This window comes from Protomyctophum bolini (assembly GCF_963924005.1).
Source record: "Protomyctophum bolini genome assembly, chromosome: 9".
Classification (NCBI taxonomy): domain Eukaryota; kingdom Metazoa; phylum Chordata; class Actinopteri; order Myctophiformes; family Myctophidae; genus Protomyctophum; species Protomyctophum bolini.
The window spans coordinates 22,627,257-22,645,317 of NC_137870.1; the positions used below are offsets into that span (position 1 = coordinate 22,627,257).

The window sequence follows — 18,061 nt, forward strand, 5'->3', positions numbered from 1 at the left end:
AAAAATGTCAGAGAGGGATGACAGAGAGAGAGAGAGAGAGAGAGAGAGAGAGAGAGAGAGACACACACACACACACACACACACACACACACACACACACACACACACACACACACACACACACACACACACACACACACACACACAGATGCTTTCATCCAGCCCACAACACAAGCCTTTCATGAGTGGAATTTGGCCATCATTAATAATACATAAAGTTCAGTCCAGTCCACCCCACTGACCGTTAGACTGTCAGGGGTTAAAGTTTACGGTTGAGAATTCACAGTAACCATCGTTGAGCTGTCAGCTTTGACCGAACGTGCTCACTTCCTCACTGATAGGGGAAGCATGCATGATAATGAAATTTGCTTTGAGGAAGGCAACGGTAGCCTTGCAAAGCCTTCAGGCAAAATGTGAATCTTCTTGTCATTCTAAACAGATGTCATTCTGAGGAATGTGAGGTCAGTGGTTCAATGTTAAAGGCAGGACAGCAGCAGAAAACATACAACCCAGCAGCAATCTAATTACTGTTGCTGCCAACACAATGGCAGCAATTCAGTTTGAAATAGGGAATGTGTGAGTGTCATTGTGTGAGTGTGTGTGTGTGTGTGTGTGTGTGTGTGTGTGTGTGTGTGTGTGTGTGTGTGTGTGTGTGTGTGTGTGTGTGTGTGAGCGTGCATGCATGTGCTTGCTTGCAGCAAGCACAAGGACGCATGCCCACACACACCTGGGTGCATATGCATGCTTGTGTGCATACATTCATACATACTGTGTGAACAGCTAAAAGTGACCAAAATATTGTTATTTTACACTATTTTATTATTGCAGGAATATCAAAGGAATGAATCACAAAGGGTCTTGGTGCTTGATATGCTTGCCCGCCTCTACATACACATACTCTGCACTTACAGTAATACTGTATAATGTGGTATCGAGTCCACCACTATAATAACCTTATTGGTAGTCCAGCCTAAATGCAAACCTCTCGCTATCTCTGTGACCCCTGTCATTGACTGACCATGTTGTTAATCCTCTGTTGGTGGCTCGATCAATTGTGAGGTCTTTGGAAGGTTTATTAGACGCAGCAGAAGAGACAGTGTGACTGAAGGAGCAGTTAATTTAGAGCTGCTCTCACCTCACCAGACAACGCTGACTAGTCAAGGCGAAGGCCTTCTCTCCGAACCATGCCCATGACCATGCAATCACCACCACAGGGACTTGGCTAAGTTTAGCTAGGAATTCAGGGCAAAGGATCAGCTTACAGATACACACATGCACGCACGCACACATGCATCACCGTATGTGTGTGCGCGCGCGCGCGCGCGCACACACACACACACACACACACACACAGTCCATCGATGTCGATGATGACGTTGCTCCAAATATAGTTTATGAGATGATTATTGTTGTGCCTGTCGTCAGCCAGGTGGCTGTTCAGACCGATGCGTGATCCACAGACTTTGTCACAGGAGGGGCAGGGGAAGGCAGCAGTGGTGGTCGGTGGACCTTTGGCACGTTGGTGCCTCTGTGCACACCGCTGTACTCTCCTCTCCTGAAGATGAGTGATCCCCTGGTGACAGGTAGAGCTCCAGGTGTGGCGATCAACAGCCAGGGACTCTAGTGCTGGTGGTTTGATATGTCACACTTCTTCAAGAGGGTTTTATTTTTTGGCGGCTTACGCCTTTTATTGTTTTTTTTTAAGGGACAGACAGTAGGCTGACAGGAAACAGGAGAGACATGGGGGAAGACATGCAGTAAAGGCTGTGCCGGGCCCGGGAGTCGAACCTGCGGCACACTGCGACTGGATTAACAGTCGGGTGCCCAGACGGTTACGCCACCGCCTGGGCCTTCAAGAGGGTTTTGATGTGGACCCCCAGCAGACCTTTGACCGGCTTGAAGCTGGCCATAGAGGATCTGTCGGGGTAGGCGGTGGGCTGGCATACGGATCACATGCCCGACCCATCTGAGGTGTTTTTGGCCAAGGAGTGCTGTAATGCTGGGTGTGTTGGTCCGGTCATATATTTCAGTGTATGGCACCCTGTCGGCCCAGGTCAGACCCAGGATCCTTTGGAGGCAGAAGATGTGGAAAGCCTCTAGACAGTTTATGTGCCTCTGGTAGGGTGTCCAGGTATCCGAGCTGTAGAGTAGTGTGGAGAGGCAGATTGCCTTGTACACAGCTGCCTTAGTGGAGAAGGTGAGGTTCCTGTTCTGGAAAACCCTGGACCTTAGCCTACCAAAGGCAGCAGAGGCCAGGCTGATACGTGCCTGGACATCATCGTCTATGGTGCAGGATGGTGACAGAGTGCTACCGAGGTCGAGGGTGAAGATAGGTGTGTTTGGCTGGGGGGTGAAATGCTGCACGAGTATTTGTGTTTTTTTAATGTTTATCTGGAGATCAATGGCACTGTATATGGAGGCGACCACATTTAGTGCACGCTGAAGGGAACACACACACACACACACACACACACACACACACACACACACACACAGAGAGAGAGATGTATCAGGATTAATAGGGTCAGGCAGCAGAGCACAGAGGTCTAATATAATCTAAACAACACTGTTTGTGTGTGTGTGTGTGTGTGTGTGTGTGTGTGTGTGTAATGGGGGGGTAATGCGGTGATTTAGAAGAGAAAATGTTTATCACTAATTTACAGCTTGCAGAATGCTGTCCAAATGAACCATCTCATTTTGCTAATGGTAACGACAGTGTGCATGTGCGTGCGTGTGTAGACATGCATGCAAGTAAAAAAGGAGAACATATTCTTCCACGAGACAGTAATAAAACAAACCAGCTGAGCTGTGAGTGACTTCAATTCACAACACATGTGGTGCAATACATTCCAACAGTATGTGGGTGAAATCCCTCCTACTACCGTTTCTCATTGCATTCAATGTCTCATCCCCAAATACAGCATAGAGCTTTACCTTGGACCTGATTCAATCTTAGCCTGAATTAATACCGACAGTGAAGTGAAAGGGATTTGCCATTCTTGACATTTTTTTATCTTTTTATGATATGAAGATGAACACACTATTCACACCTCTAAGTTCTGCTTCCTGCTGAATTGAAGGAGTCGCTAATACAGCAACAGAGATCACCCTTCCCTGACAGATCTGGCGTCCTGCCCGCAAACAGAGCCAATTGTGCTTGATAGAGCATCAGTCCAAGCCAGAGGCATCATGGGGGAACCAAACTCCCGTAACCACGGCGTGGGGTAGGAACTTTACCCTGTGTCACCTGTGGGACATTCTTGAGTGTGCACAGACCTGAGCTGGGAGTGCCGTGGTAAGGATCTGAACACCTGAATGAGTCACCTGTGTTGCATTCAGGGTTTACCTCTGTATAGAGGAAGACTAAAGGCCTCCCACCAGGTTTATTTAGGACACTGCATTATCTGTGGTACCCATGGATCATTATCACTGGGCCTAAAGCACAAAACTGAAAAACACAAGTCTACTTACTGAAGCCTCTCTTTTCACCAAACACACATGCATGCATGTACATGCACATACATACACACTCACATGGGTATAACAATGTCTCCATTCCATCAATTTAATTAACTAGAATGGTGCCCGTTGGGCACTGGCCTGGAAATGCATGCCTCACCCAGTTATTATTCTGTCCCCTTTATGCCCATATATGGAGTTATTTATCAGGGATGCCCAAATGTGGAGGCTATGAAGATGTCAGAACTCATTGCGATGTCAGAACAGGCCAGCTCCATATATGGAGATCTAGGGGTGACCAGGTGTGATCAGTTGGTTCATTTGGGCCCTGTCCAGAGCCTGGGCAGGGCCCCTGTCCTGAGCCTTCTTTGTCAGGCATGCCCAAATATGGAGTCTATGCAGATGTCAGAATGATGTCAGAACTGGCTAGCTCCAGGGGCGATCAGGTCCACAGCCTAGGGCAGAGGCTTTTGTTTGGTTCTGGACAACGGTGTATCCAACCGACTCGACACTGGGCACTGCACCCCCAGTGGTGGGGTGGAACGCATGTGGCGCGTAGTTAATTAGATTAGATAATTACTTTTAACTGTACTTTCCTATGACTTGACTACACATGTTTAACCCATAGCCTTGCACTTGCCAGTTGCCACTATATCCAATTACAGTACACATCCATGAAAACAAAGAGTGTCTGTCCAGCAGAGTGACCGTAACTAATATATCACTTGACTCAAAGTGGAGTGTAATAGGTTCTATACTCTATCAGTGCTATCTGCAGATTCATCAGCTAAATGCATCTTGTATGCTGCCTGCATTGCAGCACAGCCCAGTATATTGGCACAAATATGATTGTAATGCTTAGCAATCCACAAATGAGTAAAACACTGTAAGTGGGTAATTGCATTCTTCATGGCGAATCTGTTGATCATTCCAAACGTTTACCACTGCAAGTGTGGTTCATATACCCTATATATTTTGCTACTTTTAACTACTTAAAACCATTTTAATATATATATATATATATATATATATAAAAATGGTTTTAAGTATATATATATATATATATATATATATATATATATATATATATATATATATATATATATATATATATGGCAGTATAGGCTAAGACATTGTTATTTTTCTACAGGGAATGTTTAGTCTTGTAATGTAGTGTTTTTCTTCAGAAGATTAGTACCAATTAGCAGAATAATACGCTGAGGAAAGAGATATACTCAGGGGAAGAGATGTGATGCACATTTGTATTCTCCTTGCTCCTCACTACTCTCTACAAACACCAATAACATGTGTGCACTTCACACCTTGTCTTCCCATCTCCCTCCACTGCATCAAGTAGACTATATTAAACATTGGCTCATTTTGGCAGCCCTTCTCTTTAACATCAGAAAAGCCCTGCACTCCATCTCCTTACAGTGTAATGCTTTCACCACCACCCAAACTCCACTAATCCGGTATCCCTTTGTAGAAAATAGCATAGCAGATGAAATATGTTGTCCGTATGTATTTGACCGTATGTTATTTTGATTGAATGATTGAAATATTTATTAACAGTTTGCAGACTGTTAACTTTGAGTGGACGACCCAATAAAGCATTACACTTGTTTACAAGAGGGTCCACCTTGTTCAATTCATCAAAACATTTAAAGACGTACAAATAGACACTTTGAAAACAGCCAAAGAACAGAACAGGTGTGATTTATGATGAACAGAATTCATCATAAAGGAGGTAAAAAGGGAAAAGAAACATATACAGTGATGGGATAAAGGGGTGGGTGGTGGGGGGGGGGGATTCAGATTTTACGGGGGCCAGTTTCGAATTGCAGCCGTCCGTATAGGTGCCCTTTGAGAGCGGTTTTGAAGGAGTCAAGGGATTTGCATGTCTTAATGACTGTTGGTAGGGCGTTCCACATTTTGGTGGCATAGGAGCGAAAATAATTTGGTCCCTTGTTTGTGCCGAATCTGGGTTGCACATGGTTCGTTGCACTCCCTCTGGTGTTGTGGGTGTGGACTTCGGTAACATTAAGGAAGTATCTAGACAGGTACATGGGTATCTTGGTGGTGTATCGAATCTTGTGGACTAGACCCATTGCAAGATCTGTCATTGCTGCCATTCCAGCCTGTCAAAGTGGGCAGGGGTGAGGTGGGTTCGGGGGCGGGGAGGCCAAGTAGGAGCCTGACCAGTTTGTTTTGGAAAGTCTGGAGCCTTGTTTTAAGGGCCTTTGAGGTGCTGTGGTACCAAGAGGTGCATGCATAGTCAAGGAAACCTTGTACGAGGGCTCCTGTTAAGGTCTTCAAGGTGTTTTTTTGTTGACCAGTGAGGAGATCCTGTAAAGGAATCTTGTTTTTTGTTTGACTTTTTTTATTAAGTTGGTGGCCATTTCATCACCGGAAAGATTAGCCTCCAGGATGGAATCTAGGACCCAGTTTGGGTCCAAGGCTGTTGATGTTCAGGTGAAACAAATGGATTCCGTTGACACTGACAATACTGTTATTGTCCTCCATGTTAAAATAGGAGAGCGGAGAGCCATTGTTGGTGTCTGTAGTCACCGCGGGTTGCCGTGGGGGGAGGGTGGGGGGTGCGTGGGGGTTGTGGGGTGGTGGGAGTGGGGATGCGGGTGGGGGGGGGGGGGTCCCTCGTCCAGGTTTGTAGGCTCTGGTGGTAGTGTTGTTGATTGAGCCATGGTGTCGACTGCCTATAGCACTTAAATGATTTATTTGCTATCTATTGTACCCCGTTTTTTTACCCAGTTGTTTGTTGACTAGGTTTCATCACTTTACTTTTTGCTAAATAACAAAATTGTAAATTATTTTATCTGTTGCTGTCCCCACTCTCCATGCTGCTATGAGGAAGAAACCACAGTGCATGTTAGATTTAATGATAACATTATATCAACGATTGCTGACCATCTAGCATCTCACCTTCATCAAAGTTCAACCTCTTTGTCCTCATATTGGCGACCAGCTGCTGGCCAATGATTCACGTTGATCAATAATGTTGCCAAGGATCAGCACAAAAAAGAACAACAATCAACAGATGCTGAGACAATAAGGTGAGAGTCGCTGGAGTAATATTGATCAAAAACCTTGCAACAGCCAAAATATAACAATCTCTCTTCTCTCTCATACTCCGCCTGTCACTGCCACAGTCCCTCTAGCCTCTAGCCTTGCCTATAGCTGATATATGACAGACAGAGGTAGCTTTGAACCTCTCAGCCCAGTCAACCCAACGAAGCCTGATTACACTATTATCAGCCTGGCATTACTTTTCCAGAATCCAACATAGGCCAACAGCTCCTTAGCCTCTGCACAAAAACAGTGATAAACTAGAAAAACAGGCACAGGTCTCCACCAGGAGGAAAGGAGTGTGTGTGTGTGATGTTTGGCAAAATGTTTAGGAGCAATATAAACGTGTGTGTGTGTGTGTGTGTGTGTGTGTGTGTGTGTGTGTGTGTGTGTGTGTGTGTGTGTGTGTGTGTGTGTGTGTGTGTGTGAGACGCGGCTTGGCCTGTTGTAGCGCCACCATAAGGCTGATTTGAAAACTGTCAAGTGGCATTTCTTCCAAAGCCTAGTGGGAATATGCATGCACAGTTTCGCCACAATCGGACGCTGAGTAGTTGTGGCAATTTGTACAAAACGGGTACAAAGCGGGCTACTCCTGAAAAGTTTAGAAGCCAATCGTAGCCAATGAGGGTGGATTATGAGAAATCAAACAAACCCGTTGTGAAGTTGCCCGAACGGCCAAGGCTCCAAGAACAGTCAGAAATGCCGTTTCAGGGTATTTATTTCGCCCCCCCAAAACTCCTCCGCCAAAGTCCAGTATAGATTCCACAGGACAATAACAATAATACTGAAAAATGACAAAATGAAATAAACACTTGAGCAAACACTACTGAACAAAACCTAAATGGATAAGAGCTCTCTTCAGGCTGTACCTTGATCACCCAAGGCCCTGTAGCTCTCCCTCAGGGATGTTACCTGTGTCATTGCCCACATCTAACTAACTCACTTGTCCCTGCAGCCTCCCTTAAATAGGGGTGGATCATACCACAGGACACAGAGCAATTAGCAACCTTTCTTCTCAATAAATACTTATAAATAAATACTGCCATAAATAATCCCTTGTATAAAAGTAACCTAAACATACTAAAGATGTGTTACCATTAAACAAATATAAATAAGCATGAACACTCAATGACAAATACTCAAAGCATAAGAAGTAACCCCCCCCTCCCCTGCATGCATAGCACTTGGCCCCTTCCTAAATCAAGGGCAATGCCACCAGCAGTGCAGGAGAAACAATTAGCAAACAATCAGTGAAAACACAGTTTTCCATACACAAGTTTAAAACATTAGATCAAGGTACAGCCTGAAGAGAGCTCTTATCCATTTAGGTTTTGTTCAGTAGTGTTTGCTCAAGTGTTTATTTCATTTTGTCATTTTTCAGTATTATTGTTATTGTCCTGTGGAATCTATACTGGACTTTGGCGGAGGAGTTTTGGGGGGGGCGAAACTTCTTTTGGCACTGTGTCTCATAGGTGGACAGTGGGCTGTGGACAGTTCTGAAAACTGCAGTGGCATCATAGATGATCAGTGATTCATTTCACATTTGCTTTTGCTTTTTTTATTCTTTTTCTTTTTTCCCCCTTTTTTGCTTTTGCCATTGTTTATCTCATCTGTATCTTCCCAAAAAACAAGTAGGCTATTTTTGGTTCCAGTTCCCAACCAACTGGGTATGCACATGCATAAATCGAGTGGCAAATCGAGTAAGTGATCTTGGCAAAGTGAGTTTAACAATTAAAGTGAGTTTAATCAAGGTAAAAAAAATGTGTGTCTAAAAACACTCAATATAAATAAAAACCTATCGTGCAAAAAAGCATTTGCACAACCCACTGATATTGCACGTGCCCATAAAAAGCAGCAGCACTAAAAACAGCATTAAAATAAATAGTTCATGTATCACGGGCCACGGCTCAAGTTCATAATGCAGAGTTCATGTGTAATCAACAGATCACTGGTGCAAAGGTCACAGTTCAGGGTCTAGCGTTCATGATTCACACAGCTACAGGGACAGCTATACAGCTACAGATGCAATCATATAGGACTTTTCTGTTTGCATGTATGGGCTGTCAAGGACAGAAAGTCGTTTTTTTGCCACTCAGTAGGTGTTTCTGCATAAGTTCCGGGTATGATGATGAGGTCACGCGCACCGCATACCCTCTATATTATATTAGGCAGGAAAAAATAACCAAACCGGTTAAACCCGGAAAGGGGCAGTGAGTAAATACAAATTATATACCTCTGAGCATTAGTGAGGAGCAATTATATGAAAGTAGAAACATAAAGTGTGAAACTGTATGAAAGAAACTGACATTTGAAGAACTGTGACGCAAGTTTGATACTATAAACATGAACGTGACAAGATGTTTAAGGACAGAATAGTAATTGGAAATAAATTTGTGTAGGGGAGCTTTGAAACAGCAGTACGTGAATTGACTGATATTCCACTTCAGTGGGGTAAATCTATTGGGCAAACTTAAAACAGATCTGGTCCTAAGTCAAACAAAAACCTAGCCCCAATACGTTCCCTCAGTTCCTACGCTCCTAGTTCAGAACGTGGGAGTGCAGCTAACGGCATGAGCCACTGTTTAATAATTAATTAATATTCGGGGTGGAACTTCGTCTCTCAGAGGGCGTTCTTCCAAATGAACCAAGAACGTGCATTGTAAATACAATGCTGGTCTGTCAGTCATACACGCTACTCAAACTCAAAACCCTGTTTTGAGTTGGATTGAAGGATTTTAGAAACCCCCCCTGGACAGCCCCCTCAAAAGAGTACATGTCTGGGGAAAAAGAGGACATATGGTCACCCTACAATGCTGCAACTGTTTCAAGACAGAGAGATAGAGAAAGACGTGCATACATGAGAAAAAGAAGAGAGAGAGAGAGAGAGAGAGAGAGAGAGAGAGACCTTCAGTGGTTGTTGATTCACTATACTGTATTGTGACCTCTTTTTACACACATGAATACAAGAAGCTTGTATTACACTTGGAGGTGTAAACTACATGGTTGGCCTTCCTGAATTGGTGTTTGTGTTTGTGTGTGTGTGTGTGTGTGTGTGTGTGTGTGTGTGTGTGTGTGTGTGCATGCGTGCGTGCGTGCGTGCGTGCGTGCGTGTGTGCGCGCGCGCGCGCGCGCGCGTGTGTGGGTGCATGTATTTGAACGATGCTGTTACATTGTATTAATTCAACTCCAACTAAACTCCCTCACATGATGTGATGTCTCAGCTCACAGTAAATCTGCAAGAACAAAAAACTCAGTATTCTGTTTGTGTTCACACTTCACAGACACTGCCGTTCCTCCGTTGCCGGTTGCCCTCTGGAGGCCAAATGGTGGCCCAAAGTCATCTGTCAACCTACAATGTCCTCTAGCAATGTGCACATGCGCAAGCACGCACGAACGCACGCACACACGCACCAGACTTGGCAATTTATTTTATCTTCCTCCATCATGATTTGACACGCGATTCTTATCCAAACTTATAATCTGAATTCAGAGGAAACAGGGGAGGTGAGAGAAAGGAGTTGAGAGGTTACCATGGTAGGAGGGGAGTAGACTCTGGCATGCATTCCAAAGCTTCCCTGGTCCTAACCTTACCCAGGCACACAAACTAGAGAAGCCTATTCCCACCATAAAAATAAACCTGGAATTAAAACTGTATGGCTCTGTAAAGCATCAATGTCCATGACAACCACCAGACACCTGCTAGAGCAAAGTCTCCACTGCCCCCAGGCAGAGGCAAACACCCACACATATGCAAGCACACACACGCACGCACGCACACGCACACACACACACACACACACACACACACACACACACACACACACACACACACACACACACACAAAATCTGGAAGGCCAACTATGCCGTTTACTCCTCAAAGCCAGGAAATCAAAAGCTTTTTGTATTCATGGGTGGCGAAAGAGGTCTGAGCCGTTGGTTTCCTGCGCCCACAACACCAGAGCCCTGGGGGTTCTGGAGGCTGCCTCCCAACCCTTCCTGCATCAATAACCCCAACCGCCTTTGTATCAGCCACAAAAGCTGTCTTAAGGGCATGCCAAAAAAACACACAAAAAACACGATGCCACTCTTTATTCCTCCCTCGTTCCCTTTCTCTGGCCGTGTTAAAAGGAAACTCACCAGGCAGTGCATAGAAAAAGGCGGAGCGCTCATTGCAGTGAAGCTGATAGAACCCTACACACCATCGTCTCTGAGACCAGCAGTGTTTATTCAGTCAGAACCCCACACAACATGGTCTCTGAGACCAGCAGTGTTTATTCAGTCATTACAAGTAAGCTGTGTGCACGCTCACACATACACATATAAGCACTCACGCACACATGACAATAATATCCTGAGTCATCATAAACAATGCGGATATGGATTAGGAAAAGAAATATCACACATCGTTCTGAATACATTGTCGGAATTATTTTACATATAAAACTTTATTGACAGTTACATGTGGCCCCATGTGTTCTGTACAACTTCCTCGCCAGATAACAGCCGACCTTATCAGACTGACCACATCATTGTTCTATACAGGTATTAGCCTCTAGAGACATCTGACACCTCATTACACTTGCCTAAAACATTTAAACAGTTTGACATCGATCATTCCTCCTCTTCCAAGTGACGATGGAGTCATAAACTGGTTACTGTGGGGAAGTCTATTGTTGCATTTCATACAGTGTAGTCCCTGTTAAGTGGTGAAATGCTTGTCATGGTTAGTCGTTATAGATAAGTGTTTCCGCTGATGGCCTTTAACACTGGACTCATGCAGTAACAGAGCGGATTAGTCACATATAGCCTTCAAATTTCAACAAACTTCAACAGAACAATAACATTGCAAAACAGCGTTGACAAGTCACAACATTCTGTACACAGGTCTACAGTATAACACATTCATTTTAGTCTCTTACAAACACACAGGGATCCTTGTCACTGTCTACAGAACGGGGTGACATGATCGGGACAGTGCACAGTATACAGATAGATCATAACAGAGCCATTACAGACTGTACCACAAAGTAGCTGTCACAATGATGAACTGGGCAACTGTGTTTCTCCAATAGTCAATGATGGATGGAGAGAGGTACGGGGCGCGATAGGCAGCCATCTGAGCACAGAGTCTCAGGTCATAGTGCATTACAATCTCTGCGTGTGGACGTTCACAGAGCAGTGCTTTAATATTTTTCTTTTCTCCACAAAAACCCACCCAAGTTACTTATTTTCGTTAAGTCTTCTTCAACGACAAGACTTTACATGCTTACCAAGCATGAGCTGTGAGCATAGCAAGACGCAGTCTATTCTCAGTCCTGTTTTTCTTGCCTGGGCTGAAGACCAGCACATTATTTATTTATTAATTTTTTTCCTTCTGTTTGCCTGCGGGTGATCATGCTCACATTTCTTAATCGTATGTAGGCCTACCTGTACACAAGATGTAACAGTAATAAAGACCACGTGAACCACATTATATTGTATTAAGACATCAATCACGCTATGAGAGAGGTACTATATAAGAACACTTATAGTACATTACATGTACAGTACGATACAGTACGTCTCAATTGAACGATAGCTTATCAACAAATATGTCACCAATGGTCTGTAAATGAGCAGCAGGTATCACAGGGTTAATACAGTATCCACTACATGTCTAAGTGTGTACATCACAGGCTGGGCAATTAACCGAAAATATATCAAAACCCATATTTAGAACCAATAAGCGACATAATCTTGCTCATGTGGATTAATTGAACAATAGAGAAGCAGTTTGTTTTTCTTTTCTCTTATATATCAACAAATTTAACCCTGCATTATACTTTGTTGTACAATGGCGTGCAAAAATAGCTCTACAAGCTCATAAGTTGAATCGCTAAGCGTTGTGAGCTTGTAAATCTGATATGTTCACTACTTGTTTTGTTTTTTTATAATCATTGATTGATCGTAATTGCGGCAAAAGTTTTAAGTTTTTGTGATATTGATTTGAAGTCATATCACCCAGGCCTATTATGCAATACATTTTACACAGAGTACACAATCCACAGACAGAGAGCACAGTGCACTCATATGTTCGGTACATCTGTCCACATTCAGACCAAAGACTACGCAAACCCCCACCCCGCTGTTAGAGCCTCCTGTCCCCATTCTCAACATGCTCAGCCAGGCTGTTGAGAGCGGTCTCCTCGCTTTTCGACTGTAGATGATTGTCCCCCTTTTTGGAGGTCTTTTTAGTGGCCCGGGACAGCTTCCTCCTGAATGTATCGCCTGCCAGGAAATAAAGGATAGGATCCACACAGCTGTTGAGACTGGCCAGGCCACGCGTCACCTGGTAGGTGGCGTAGACGCGGTTATTGAAGTCACACATGTCGGGGCTTTGGAAGTACAGCCTGGCCCTCATGTTGAGGTTTTTCATGACGTGGAAGGGCAGGTAGGAGACGGCGAACACCGCCAGCACGATGATCACCAGGTGGATGGACTTCCGGCGCAGCGGGGCGTTGTTCATGTCATTGCAGATCAACGCCTTGACAATCAGCCCGTAGCAACCCAGGATGATAATGAAGGGAATACAGAAGCCGAACACAGTCATGCACATGCTGTAGATGAAATAGCCTGGCAGCTCGTCCTCGGTGGTGGTGTCATAGCAGGTTGTTGCGTTGCGTTTTAGGCCAGTCCGGGAGTAGTAAAGGATGGGAGAGATCCCTACTATGACAACCGCCCAGACCAAGGCACTAGTGATGACCGCATTCTTCTTCTTTAGTCGGCCCAGAGACTTGAGCGGGTGAACCACCCCAGTATACCTGTGGATACTGATACAGGTTAGGAACAGAATGCTCCCGTACAGATTCACATGGAATATGAAACGTTGCAGACGGCACAGGACGTCCCCAAATATCCAGTCCGTCTTGTTGAAATAGTAGAAGATGAGGAAGGGCAGGGAGAGGACATAGCAGAAGTCAGCCAGAGCCAGGTTGAACATATACACAGAGATGCCGCTCCATGGTCGCATGTGGCAGACGAACATCCAGATAGCCAGGCTGTTGCCCACCAGTCCTGTGATGAACACCATAATGTACACTGTGGGCAGGTAATAGAACTGGAAGCCCGTCCTGGTGAGGGAACATCCTTTGCTGTGGTTGTGCAGATCAGTCACATTCAGCAGGGAGGTCAAGTTCAGGTCTGTGGTCATGGTGTCGGAGCAGGCACAAGCAGGGATGGTTCACTGCATGACAGGGTTGAACACACACAAGACAAAGATTTTAACACCATCGAGCACAAGGCTATATTTGGCATTTGCACCCACTTATGTCGTGCAGTTCAAAGCAATATTGTCAGGGAAAATGTCAAAGCCATTAATGACATACAATATCAATGTGGTTTGGTATTTAAAAGTAATTAATGAGGTAGCCCACAAAATTAATCTCTGCATTACATGGGAGATATTCCAAATTTTTATTTGGCAGAATGCATCTATAAGCCTACAAGTTGCATGTCAAAATTTGCGTGCCATATTAAGGGGGAACATAGCCCAGAATTTGGACTCTTGTATCGATTGATTGATTGAAGTATTTAGTATGCAGAATTACAGTAGGCCTACATTTCAAGCCCAACTCATTACAAAAACTGTAACTGTGAGTGGACGACATCATAAAGCATTACACTTTTTGATGAATTGAAAATGGTGGGCCCTATTGTAAACAAGTGTAATGCTTTATGGTGTGTCCACTCACTGTTAACAGTTTTTGTATTGAGTTGTACTTGAAATGTACTGTAATTCTGCAAACTGTCAATCAATCAATCAATCAATCACACTTGTACATACAAGAGGGTCCACCGTTTTCAATTCATCATAACATTTAGAGACGTTCAAATCTACTCTAAGGTTCAAATACACTTCTATATAGCCAAAAACAGGAAATCATCATAAATGAGGAGCGAGGTAAAAATAAATACATCTACGAGAGTCCAAATTTTGGGCTAGGGGGAACAATCCCCAACAACAAAGTAGGCTAATTAAGCACAAGTCCACCACGCAACAACACTCACCGCTGGCATCGACTTCGATTCCACATTCCTATGGTCTTTTTACAGCAACAGACATTTCAGTCAACAGGCAGATGGGCTCGAACCCGTCAGGTAGGCTATTTCCATTCCGGCTGATACAATTGTCGAAAAATATCTCTTGGTCTGTTAAAAGTTGTAATCCTTCACATAAGCGATCACGCTTGCATAGAAAGTATATCGTCATGGGGCGACGATTTCCCACGACAACAGAGGAGGGACGGGAGGCAGACAGCTGCGGGCTCTGGCATGAAGCGCTGGAATTGCAAACTGGATCTGTTCAGCGAGACAAGGCACTTGACTTGTGCTAGTACTATACAGGGAGGGGTGTGCGCGCATACGAAAACCAAACGTAGCGCACGGCCGCACGCTATCATTATTTTTCTTCTATTAAATCCGTCTTTATCTCATCTGATCTACCGGAGTAAATAACTGTAGCCCTACTAAGATTTATCAGAGTAGCCTGCTAAATGGAGTAGCCTATGTGCGCATGTGAAAGTCCTACAGACTCCAGCCTACTTGAGCGTGTGTCAGAATGAGACACAGGGCGTGTGTATGGGACACGAGCTGACAAGTGTGCGCGCGGTGTTATTGATATTGTGCAACGCGATTATGTTCTATACTTTTTAGCCAGCCTATTTGGCAGAGTTGTGGAGCTGGATACCACCCACAACTATAGTCTTAGTGTACTGGCCATTTTCCATTCAAGAATCCATTATATGGTAGCCTAAAGATTTCCCATGAAAAAAAGAAAACAATGCAAAGGTGTGGCCACGCACAAGTAGGCACAAGTCAAACATTAGGCGGTGATCTTATAATGTTTCACCATTCTTGGATGAATGAGCCATTTAGTGGTATAGGCTGGTAGCCTGACTGGCAGGCCAGGAGGAGCCAGCCAGCCAGGGGCCAATGATCGGCCATTTGATTTGATCCGATAAAAAGCAGCCTATAGACGAGAGTAGAATGAAAACAGCTTTGGACATTAGTCAGTCACCTTTTGTCACAGATGATAAAGACAGACAGTTGGCCATGTGAGAGACAGTCACAGACAGTTAGGGATGGAGCTCGATAACAGATACCCGGAAAAATCAGATAACAAGCATAGTACCCGTTATCAATAAGCTTTGGGTTTATCAAGCCTGTTATCGAGCATAGCGGCCCATGACGTCATGTTTAAACAATCAAGACAAGAGGAGATCAGGAAATAAATGTAATCATCCATGCTGGCACAAACATGTCTAAAAGTGTATTGATACCTGCCAACCAGCGCTGTCCAGGTAAACAAAATTACACTTTTAATGTGACGGTACACCAGTAAACCAGTTTCATTAATATTATTTTATTGGTAAAAAGGTCAATTTCCTTTCGTCTGTTAGAAAAGTATTGTATTTGAAGGCCCTAGTACAGGAGGCCCTAGGCCCACTAACTGCTCAATAGTGGGCACGATAAGAACCCGGCTCGATAATCCGAGTTTATCAAGCTCCATCCCTAGTCACAGTCATGAGGGGCAAACCTGCAGTGCACTGGCTGGCAAAGACTTGGGCAGAAATAAGGATTGAGAATCTTAGATGGATTTCAGTTTCAGGCATAATATAATGAACTACACAAAGGTTAAGTTAATTATGATTTGATGCCAGACATCCTGCTACACTAATTCAAGGCAGACACTATGGAGTTCGGAGTCAGCGTTGGCGTGTGCTGTGAGACCCTGCTAGGGTCAAATAATTATATGTGCTTTCTTTCTGCACCGTTAATGTAGGCTACTTGCACGATGTTTGCAACTGTATTGAAACTGCGCCTGCGGTATTACGCATTAATTTTGCAGACTACTTCATCAATAGCTCTCATGCAATATACGTCACCATTTTTCAAAACAGATCTACAAGCTAACAACGCGTCACTACTTGACACGTTGTTAGCTTGAAGATGTGTTCTTTTTCCTCATCCTTTCAACGCCCCCCTCCCCTTTTCAGTCACTGGACAGATAGAATTAGTGTTCAACCAAAAACAGCAAGTGATCCCAGCATGGTGCAACAGCTGTAGGATGTAGGCTATATGTAGCACACAAATACATTAGTGCTGGAAGCTGCTGTGTTTGGTAAAACCATTGAAAATGAGGGTTGCATGACATTGAGAGTTACAAAAACTACAATAATCTATGAATTGCTAGTAGTTATTGATATAAAATGAAAGAAAGATGTGTGTTTTAACTGCATACTGATAGAACTGTGTGTATAAATCATTAATCAAATGTCTCAGGTGCACTGGTGCAGATAAAAAATTGGGGTAATCATTTTGTGAAGGCCATCCTTGAATGAGGATGTTTAGCTAATTAAGTAAACACACGCACACACACACACGCACGCATGCATCTGGGGAGACAAACAGACTCCCTTTTGAACAGAGATGGCTCTTTCATTGAATATAGGAGCTCAAGGTCTCTATTTAGATATGAGACTTTATGAAACACATGCCTGTGAACTTTGTGAAGCACTCCCAACATAAAAATAAAAACATTATTAAGGTGAGTGTGAGTTCTCTTGCCCACGGGCCACCTGTTGCCTAAAATTGCAATATACTGTGATTATAAGTCACTATAAGCAGTCATTGGTCTTCAGGAATGTCATTACTTTACTTAGACATTGACCACCTATACTGCTATTATAAAATACGCAATAATGTGTCACAATTATGTTATAAAGAATTACAAGTACGTGTTCTCATAATTATACATACTTATAAGCAGATTATAAATATTATACTATCTGCTTATAATGCATTATTGACATGTGCATTATTGACATGGGATGCATAGCAAGTTTTACCGAATATAACCGTTTGGAAAGCTTTTATTGCACAAGAAGCACATGCAGCCAAAGAAAGAGCTTAAGGTGTGTTTGTGCATGCGTGCGTGCGTGCATGGCATGCATGCATGACATTGCACACGTGTGTCTGACTGTCTGTGTGCATGCACATGCACATGCATACTGTTTATACATTAAGTGCCATTTTGTGGTCACTGCTGCAGTCACCTTGCTGCAGCTGACCGAGCAAGAGTTTGTGGTTCCAATATTTCAAGTCATCACCCTAAAAATATGTACAGTATGTGGCATGTATACATATTCAGTAATGCAAATATAGCTTTTATATAGCGTGCGTGCGTACGTGCATTTGTGTACGTGTGTGTGGAGGAGAGAGGGGAACACTAATGAGATACAGTTTTTAAACTGATTCAAATTCCCAATTATACCCCCTTATTACAGCCATAATGGGTAGAGGTATCTACCCTTAGATAGAGATGGAATATGCATCCAAATCACGGTTAGGTTTTTCTGTAGTGTCGATTTTGCAGCTGTAAGCTCTGAGGTGATCTGCAGATGTGATTTGCATTACATATCATCTTTGAATGTTGATGGCCAATCCCTATGTCCACTAAATGCAGTGAAAAACAGAAAA

At 43.8% G+C, this 18,061-nt stretch overlaps 1 protein-coding gene across 1 annotated transcript; it reads right to left on the reverse strand.

The window, feature by feature from the left end:
- Window positions 1-10,971: 10,971 nt before the first annotated feature.
- On the reverse strand, window positions 10,972-15,061 carry p2ry1 (purinergic receptor P2Y1). The gene is made up of 2 exons (XM_080771504.1): window positions 14,591-15,061; window positions 10,972-13,766 (listed from the first exon to the last, which is right to left on the reverse strand). Exon 2 carries the CDS (start codon window positions 13,731-13,733, stop codon window positions 12,672-12,674), a length of 1,062 nt encoding a protein of 353 aa, XP_080627630.1. The 5' UTR covers window positions 13,734-13,766; window positions 14,591-15,061; the 3' UTR covers window positions 10,972-12,671.
- Between the last annotated feature and the right edge of the window lie 3,000 nt (window positions 15,062-18,061).

Bases quoted from the DNA above. Each gene is read 5' to 3' on its own strand.
- p2ry1 (XM_080771504.1), bottom strand. From the start codon at position 13,733: ATGACCACAGACCTGAACTTGACCTCCCTGCTGAATGTGACTGATCTG.